Genomic DNA, 9,155 nt, shown 5'->3' with positions numbered 1-9,155 from the left:
AAGTTAGGAAGAGCTAGTTTGCCACATCAATATTTGTTGCGGTTCTCTCATTCATAAACTTGAGGGAAATACTCTCTGAAGGATAATCTGATTTAATTGAGTCATTCAGTCTGAAAATGGTTTAGAAGCATTTAGTAAATCCAAAATAATAACGTTTCTTCTGTGCCTTTCAATTTCTGCACCTGAAAACTTTATATTACAACTACTAAAGATTATATAATTCTGAGTGGAAAAAAATATACATTTTAGGGTTAAGGTACTATTGTGTTACAGAATGTTAAGTAATATGAAATATAATTTGTTTTATACCTTTTTAAAATGTTCGCCTCTCATATTTATACTTGGCATTTAACAGTGATTGTATTTCATTTCAAACCATTTAGATTTGGTATATAGCTAACACATATTAGTTTTAAATGTGTAGTTACCGTATATCATAGACAGAGCTAGTTAACCATGTATTCATTTTGCATAATTACTTGAATATCTAACAAATGTAGACTAGTTTGCTCATGCAAATTGAATTTGATAAGCAAAAAACACAAATGAAAACTAGGTATAGTTTTAATTTCAAATAGTTCACTAAGAAAGCAAGAGAAAAATCATAGGCTACAGTTAATCATACTTTAATCTGCTGTTTTCCTTATTTTTCCCCATTAATCTTTTGGGTTATTTTCTTGTATCTATTCCTTTTTAAACTTTTGAATCTAGAATGAATAAAGATACTTTCTTTTAATTCTAAAACTATTTATATTGCATTTTTCAAAAATGAGATTATCAAGGTCAAGTCAATAAAGGAAGAAATTTCCTGATGTTTTAAAACTTAACTTGAAAATAGTTTTTTAAAAACTATGCTATTATTAATTTTTTAAAACTTTATTTCAAATTTCAAAAATTAGAGAAATCACTTCATGCATTCATTTTATTCAGGAAGTATGCATTATACATTTGCTATATACTAGGCATTGTGCTAAGCACTGGGGCTTTGCAGGTGAACAAAACTTTAGGCTTTTAAATTGTTGAGATTAAGAAAGATGTGCTTTTCATTGACATTTTTCTTGTTGATGAATGAGCACATTGTTATAAATGTAAATACATATTCACTCTTTGTCTGCCATATCAAAGTTTAAGCCTTGAATTATTTTGGATAAATATTCTCTCATGTCATTTGATATTTGTGTTTACATGTACTTGGTTGATTTGTTTGACATCTAACATATAATATGTATTTTTCCCCTCTAGACACCAAGTATAGATGAAAAAGTAGATCTTCATTTTATTGCATTAGTTCACGTAGACGGTCATCTCTATGAATTAGGTAAGAACTTTAAAAATTGGGGGGAGAAAAATGAGAAAGTCTGTATTTATGATAAACAAAGCTTTTGCTATTTATTGTGTTTACTTAAATTAATTGACTGCCCTATAACATGGAGTTGGCATAATGAAAATTTACCATTTAAGACTTTAGAAAAAATAATATTTTTTGGTGTTCAAGCAACTTATAATTCAAGAATGTTTGCATACCGCCTTTGAATTTAAGCAAAGCAGTAAAGTAAAAATCATTATAGAAGACTCCTATAAATCACTTAGGTCTTCACTAAATTATTGAGTTACTTATCAACATCTAGATGGTCCATCTTGATTCTGAAACGAGTTTTAAAATATAATGTAATATTCATGACTAGTTTTTGTGTTCAGTAATGAGTATCACTAGTTTTCAGGCTTTTGTACCATCTCTTTGTATTAAATCTGAGTTTTTAAAAGACTTTACAGGATGTATATTTTCTGGCAACAGTTTCCGAAGGCATGTGTCAAAGTACCATGATTAATTACTTAGTATTTTGGCATATATCTGTACTTATTTTTTAAAAAGTGTAACTCTAGGTGGACTATTTCAGGGACTGTTTCAAAGAGATCCTTATAGACAGAGAACTTCTTATGATTCTTTTCATAATTGGTATATAATACCCATGAGTCCTTTTTGTCCTTCTCCATAAGACCTTCTTAGGTTAAAAAAAGGCCACAATAAAGAAACAAACAAAAAAAATGAAGTCCTTTTCAATATTAACTTGCCACTTTCATTTTCCTTTTTTAAAGACAGAGGAGTTCTGAAAGAACTTAGATTGTAGCTATAAATGTGGTCCATAAAATTTAAATCAGTTTTACATGTGGAATATGTATTAAAGAGGACAAGGCAAGGAAAGAACATGGTATTTATAGAAGTGTGTACTCAAGGGTTGTCTCCTGTAGTAGAGTGATTTGCGTAGGAATCAAACTAAAATGGAAAGAATTCATTGTTGTGGGAGTACATAACAGATGTGCAGAGCACTGCCAAAGATACATGCTTTGCTAATTCAGTCTATAAAATCTACGTAAAGCTAAGATGTAATAGTGATTGGAAATTTCACATGTCTGATTACTGGAAGCTTTGTTTCTACTCTGAATTTTGAATAATAAAAAATAACTAGTAAAAGCGGACATAAACAGAGTGCTGAGACTTACCAGACACATTCTATTGATGTCAAGAAAGTAGATTCAGAAAAGGCCAGAGAAATGACAAATATGATCCATAATCAGAGACTATAAAAGTAATGGTGACTTTTAAGATGAGAGACTTAGTAATAGAACAAAAAATAACATATTTAGAAAAGATATTTCGGGGAAAAAAAATCTCTGATCATTTCAATGGGAAGCAAAAAGTTGTCTAAAAAACTCAATTTGACTGGTTTACTAGCAATCGAAGGAAAGACATATATCAAGGGTAAGCTACATATGAAGAATGGTCCTCTTTTGTAGCATGCCAACACAAATGGGTTTTAAAATTGGTTTGAAGTAAGAACGTCAGAAATCTTGTTTGGTTTAGGTATTCTTTAGCAAGAAGAAAGATCAATAAGGCTGATAGAGAATGAGAGCCCTTTGAGGGTTACGTTCTTTAAATGAGTTTAAAGAACTTCAGAGTTCTAAAGAACAGCCATTATCTTTAAGATGTCAGAGAACAAGGATAAGTACAAGATGAAAGAAGATGGGCAGTTGCAAGGGAAATTGGCAGTAACCTTGATGTGGATTCCTAATAAATTTAAAAAAACGTTTAACAAAAGGAGTATTGAGTTAGTGAATAGAAAATAGTGATTAAGAGAACAGCATATGGTTTTTAGGAAAAATCATTTTTAAGTAATCTTACTTTTTAGTTTGGTTAATGTTTTCTCATATTTTTCTTTAAAAGTAGTATCTATGGTCCAAGTCCATCACTACATCTACATATACATATACATATACATATACATATACAGATTCAAAAAATTATATTAAATCTTTCAACTTGAAAGTTGTTTTACTTAATTGCAAAGTAAACTATCTGGCTCAGTGTGGGGCGTGTAGTGACTGCTTAATTAATACTTGTTTATTGCTTAAATGATTATACTACGCATATAACATGGTAAATAATATTCATATTTCTCTACTGTCCAATATAACAAAACTTTATTAAAAAAAATTTTTTTTACTATGTTTGGAAGCTATAGAATTATGTAAGAAATTGTGTTTTATGGATTGAACTTGAAGTACCATTTATAAAACATCTGAGATTATATATTTGGATATATAGAGTTATCAGTTAACTTTGAGTTAACATGAGTTTATATAATTCTAGACTTTTTCATTTTTTCATAATATTTAAAAATACTAGTTTATTCAAGGTGATTACAATTATGGTTAATTATTGTTGGTGGTCAGTAAAGTAATCCTTGTTTGTTTAGATTATTGCTCAATACTACTGCCTCGGTGGAACGCAATTAGTAGTAGTAATATATAAACCTTGTGATGTCTTTTTTTCGTTGGTGTAAACATGTCAGTCTTAAAAGCTTTCTGATCTAGATTTTAAAATGAAGAAAGAATTTTTTGTATTTCTGAGGGTAAAAACTGGGACTATAACCTTTAACAAAACTGACTTCTTGTTTTTGCATATTCGCTTTAGGAAATTAAAGCCAATATGTACTTCTAATAATTTCTGTTTATGAAGATAATTTAGGCTTTCAAACATGAAAGTAAGATTCTAATAACTTTTAATGTTAAAAATATCCATAGGTAGCACATTTAAAATATCTGTTTTAGAATATATTATGTTAAATATCTTTTAACTTTGCCTTACTGTGAGAAGAGAAAAATAGAAGTTGAAAGTACATTATCTATACAAACAGCTAAACATTCAACTGTCTGTCTACTTTTTACAGATGGACGGAAACCATTTCCAATTAACCATGGTGAAACTAGTGATGACACATTATTAGAGGTAACAATAAAACTTGTTTGGCCCATTTTAAATGTTATTAATGTTCTCATTATGTTTAAAACATCTTTAAAGATCACTTGTATAATATTTTATCTGTATTTGGATGCTCCCTTGTCCTTGCTCTCTTGAGAAAACCCAAAACAGAAAAATTTGAACTAATGTTAAAAACCTACAGTAAATAAAGAAGTTTGCAGAGCTCTTTGTGTAAACAAGTATCACATTTTTAAAAGACATGAATAGTATTGAAAGAGTTACACATCATATCTCATATTTCATTGAACCTAAGATACCATCATTTGTATCTTGATCTTGATTTTAAGAGATTTTTAAATTTATGAACAAATTATGAGGCTTAGAATTAATGAAATCTGTAATTCTCAGGTTAAAAGTTTCTTAAAAGTGTTAAGAAGGAACACTTACTGTATGTTATACTTTTGTAGTAAGCAAATTAGGCCATCAACCGTTCAGCCGTTCTTCTGGTGTGCTTTAAGTTATTTATTATTTAGAAAAAGAAGTTTGCAGTGTAACATTAGTATGAATTAGGAAAATATGAAACATTTATAATTTGTAAGTAAAACATTTATAAAGTGAAAAATTATACATTTTTTCCCCCATAGGATGCCATAGAAGTTTGCAAGAAGTTTATGGAACGGGACCCTGATGAATTGAGATTCAATGCAATTGCTCTTTCTGCAGCATAGCTTGTCAATAACGGAAACACCAAATATTGTATTATTTGCAAGAAAAGTTAAATTTCTGCTGCCATACACTAACTCACTCAGCCATTTTGATATTTTCATTAACTTGACTGATTAAACTTTATGTGAATTAAACTTTGACTTAATCTGTGTTTTATATTATTTTTGTCCCAAATTAAAACTGTTCTTTTCATTTGTTTCTTTCTTGTGAAGGATTTACCTTGCTTGATGACTAGCAGTACTTTTCTTATTCTCTTTAAATTTTACAGAATATTTTGTATTGGGACACAGACATAATTTTCATAATGTACCTCACATATGTTAACATATTTATTTAGCAACATTTGTTGAGCAGCTACTTGTAATGAGCTAGACACTTCTAGATGCTGGAGCTATAGCATCAAACACTATCAACAAGTACCATAGTCGTGGAACTTATGTTCTTGTGAGAAGAGACAAGTAAACACATTGTAAAATACATACCAATGACAGATGCTATGCAGAAAATTAAAGTCGGATTTGTGGTAGAGACAGATTTGTGATTGAGTATATACTTTAGATTTTGTGCTAAGGGAAGGCTTATGAGGAGGTAGCTTTGAAATTGAGCTCTGAATAGCAAGAGGTAGACAGTAATAGAGAGTAGGTGGGGAAGACTGGAGGGAATCATTAATGCAGAGTCTCTAACGTGGGAAAATCTCCCTGTGTTGTAGGACCAGAAAGAAGGTTCATGTGACCAGAGCACAGAAACTAATGGAGAAAGTAGCAAGAGGTGGGGTCAGAGAAGGAGGGGCTTAGTGACACAGGAACATAGGAAAAGGCATTTGGATTTGTTGCAGGTGTGTTGCTAAACCTTTGGAGGGTTTCAAGCAAGAGAGTGGCCAGATTTGACTTACAGTTTTATAAGATCACTCTGACTACTCTGTAGATAATACATTGGGGAGGGAGGTAAGAATGGAGGCAGAGAGACTTGTGATGAGTGCACTATTTGTTCAGTGAGCCACAGCGATTGGCTAGGTCTTAAAAGTACAACAGCTCCCCGCTTACCCAGGGTTTTGCTTTCTGCAGTTTCTGTTATCCGTGGTCCCATAGTCAAACGCAGTCTGAAAATAAATGGAAAATTCCAGAAATAAACAATTCATAAGTTTTAAATTGTGTGCTGTTCTGAGTAGCATGATGACATCTCACACTGTCCTGGCCTGTCTTGCCTGGGATGTGACTCATCCCTTTATTCAGTGTATCCACACCATATATGTTCTTTGCCTGTTAGTCACTTAGTAGCCGTCTCAGTTATCAGATCCAGTGCCATCGTATCTCAGAGCTTGTGTTTAAAGCGCAAAAGCTGTGATGCCAGCAATTTGGATATACCACATAGAAGCCATAAAGTGCTTCCTGTAAGTGAAAAGGTATGTATGTACAGGAAAAAACAGTATATGTAGGGTTTGGTGCTATCCAGTTTTAGGCATCCACTGGAGTCTTGAAACATATGCCCCATGGATAAGGGGGAACTACTGTAGTAATTTAGATAGGTATGTGAGTGATTTTGGGGTGTGTTTTGAAGAAGGGAGTGCTTCAGTTGAATCTTAAAGGATAGGTGGGAGACAGTGGAGAGGTGGAAGGGTATTCATACAGCTGGGGCAGAACATAGGGTTGGTGTGATGGCCGTGTCCTGTATCTTTTCGTGTGGGTTTGGTTACATAGTTGCATACATTTATCAAAACTCATTTAATTTTTTTTTTAAGTCTACTTTACTGTATATACATTTTACCCACCCACCCAGCCAGCCAGCCAAATGCAGAGCTGAGTTGGAATGAGTATAGCCCTTAGGAGAAAGACCAAATTGGTCCAGGATGAAGTTCTGATAAAATTTAATGTAAATGTTTATGCAAGATTCACTGAGTTAATGTAGATTCCTGAGGCCATAACAGAAGGTAAGTAGTAGTTTAGGAAGAGCAATTAGGGTAGTGGCAGAGTGTGTTAGATCTTTGTTATTCAAAGTATGGTCACACCAGTATTACCTGGAAACTTGTTAGAAATGAAGAATTTCAGAGGGCACCCCAGACCTACTAAATCAGAACCTGCATTTTCAGTAAGATCCCCAGGGGATTCATATGCATATTAAGTTTGAGAAGCACTGGATTATAAAAAAAATAGAACTTAGTGAGGAACTTCACTTTGGAAGATATTTAAATTTGCCACCTTCCTATGGTGACTAGGGCTTGAGTGGAGTGCTGGCAATAGGGATGAAGAGAGAATCTGAAGGAACTCCATGCCAATTAACAACAACCTAGTGTTTGATTCTTTTGTTATGTTGTTTACATTTTGTACTCGCATCTGTCTTGTATATTATCTTAAATATTTTAACTACGTCTAAGCACTTTTCTGCCTGTTGCCTTGGTGGATTTCTCTTACTACATAATTGCTTAATACGTCCTTAATGGGATCTCACTAAGAATTTACATAGTTTCTCAAAGTTTGATATGAAGAATACTAACTTGCTGACCATTAACGGGCAAGAAGTGTTTGAGGTTAAGTACCTTTTGAAAACATTAGATTAAAAACTTTAAAAAAAAACCAGATATATTGGGTGGGGGTAATTACAGAACTCAGAGCTTTTTTTTTAAAAAAAAAAATGTTCTGTATAGGTTAAATATCCTAATCATTTTATGGGGCAACATTTAGAATTCGCATTCTTTAGCACACACTTTAAGGTGATAGTCCCTTGTAGAAAATTTTCTCCCATCTTAGATTATGTCTGGAATTCTAGTTCTTTTTCAACTTTATTTCCTACAGTGCTTTGTTTAGTAACTTTCTTAAAACACCACTTGTAGAAGAGATTAATGGTTAATTTTGTATGGAAACAGAGACACTAAGGGTGATCAAGTTGTGGGTCACTTTTGTATATTGCTCTTAATGATCATAATATATTTTGGGGGAATGGGACTAAAATGAGAACTGAAACTTCAAATGTTTTTCCTTGGTGGGCTCTTGGAAATTGACTAGACATCACCTTTCACCAGATGTAATGGTTTGCTTTAAATTATTGAAACAGAGGAGTATTTATGAACTCCATAATATTTAACCCCTAATATTTTCTGTGTTCATTTGTGACTAAAGCAGAAATTAACTGCATTCTATGGTGAATTGAGCTTTATTATGTCTTAAATGAAAACCATCTTTAATTCTGTGTAAAAATTATTTTTAAAACTCTGATTTATTTGTGTACAGCGCTTGTTAAGTAAGCTTTATAATTGGGTCGTATATAACATACAGCCTGCTTATTTCGTTTAATGAAAATATAGTTTGAGATTTTTAGCCATTAATGTATAATAATAAAGCTTTCAAAACAAATGTCTATAAGCTTAAGATTCCTATATTGGTGCTTGTAAGAAAATTGCAAAGAGGCATATTTTCATCACTTAAAAAATTTTTCTATTTATAGAAATGTATTTCTTTTAGAGAAAGCTTACATATATGTATATATCTGCCTATATATACATCTTCATATATATTTGTATATTTGTATATATATGCATGTGTATATATATGTATTTCCTGGGAACTAACGTGCATGTATGTGTACATATATATACATATGTGCATGTATATATGTGTACACACATGCTCACACACGTTCATCCTTTGAAAAGGCAAATAACTCTGGTCTAAATTTTCTTCATATTATTTAAATCCTTGACTGAAGTTAAACTACTTTGAAAAGTGTGTAATCATTGTAAATGGTTTTTAGAGCTAATTTAGGCTTTGTACACATATTCATAAAGTTTAATAGTTAATGTTTTTAGCTTACAAGATTCTTTGTTAAGAGCTTGAAATGAAGTCCACTGTGCTCTAAAAAAAGTTACTACTAAAAACCAAGTGAGAATATACTGAGTTTTCAGATCACAGAAATTACGTTTTGCTTCTGTTTATTTCAAAAATTTGACCACTTAAGTGAATAAATTATTCTGATGTAGAAGATTCAAGGTCATGAAGGGCATTTATTTTTTTTGGTGCCAGTGGTGTCAGATGATCAGGCCAACCCACCATGCCTTAGTTTTCTGTATGTTCATACTTGTTTTGCTTTTGAATAAAAGTTATTCTAAATCTATCTCTTGACCTCTTTGTTTAGAATAGTGATTCTGAACTTGTCTGTTGTTTCTATCTACTTGATA

The 9,155-nt window shown here is 31.8% G+C and overlaps 1 protein-coding gene across 1 annotated transcript in view; it reads left to right on the top strand.

Moving 5' to 3' along the window:
- Nucleotides 1-5,132, top strand: part of UCHL3 (ubiquitin C-terminal hydrolase L3) — a 43,922-nt gene extending 38,790 nt beyond the window's left edge. The window contains exons 8-10 of the mRNA XM_023536381.1: nt 1,243-1,318; nt 4,230-4,288; nt 4,906-5,132. Of these exons, the coding sequence (XP_023392149.1) occupies nt 1,243-1,318; nt 4,230-4,288; nt 4,906-4,989 (219 nt within the window). The 3' untranslated portion in view covers nt 4,990-5,132. The remainder of the gene's footprint in view (nt 1-1,242; nt 1,319-4,229; nt 4,289-4,905) is intronic.
- Nucleotides 5,133-9,155: the final 4,023 nt, after the last annotated feature.

This window comes from Pteropus vampyrus, unplaced genomic scaffold (assembly GCF_000151845.1).
Source record: "Pteropus vampyrus isolate Shadow unplaced genomic scaffold, Pvam_2.0 Scaffold155, whole genome shotgun sequence".
Classification (NCBI taxonomy): Eukaryota; Metazoa; Chordata; class Mammalia; order Chiroptera; family Pteropodidae; genus Pteropus; species Pteropus vampyrus.
This window is presented reverse-complemented; position numbering and strand designations above follow the sequence as displayed.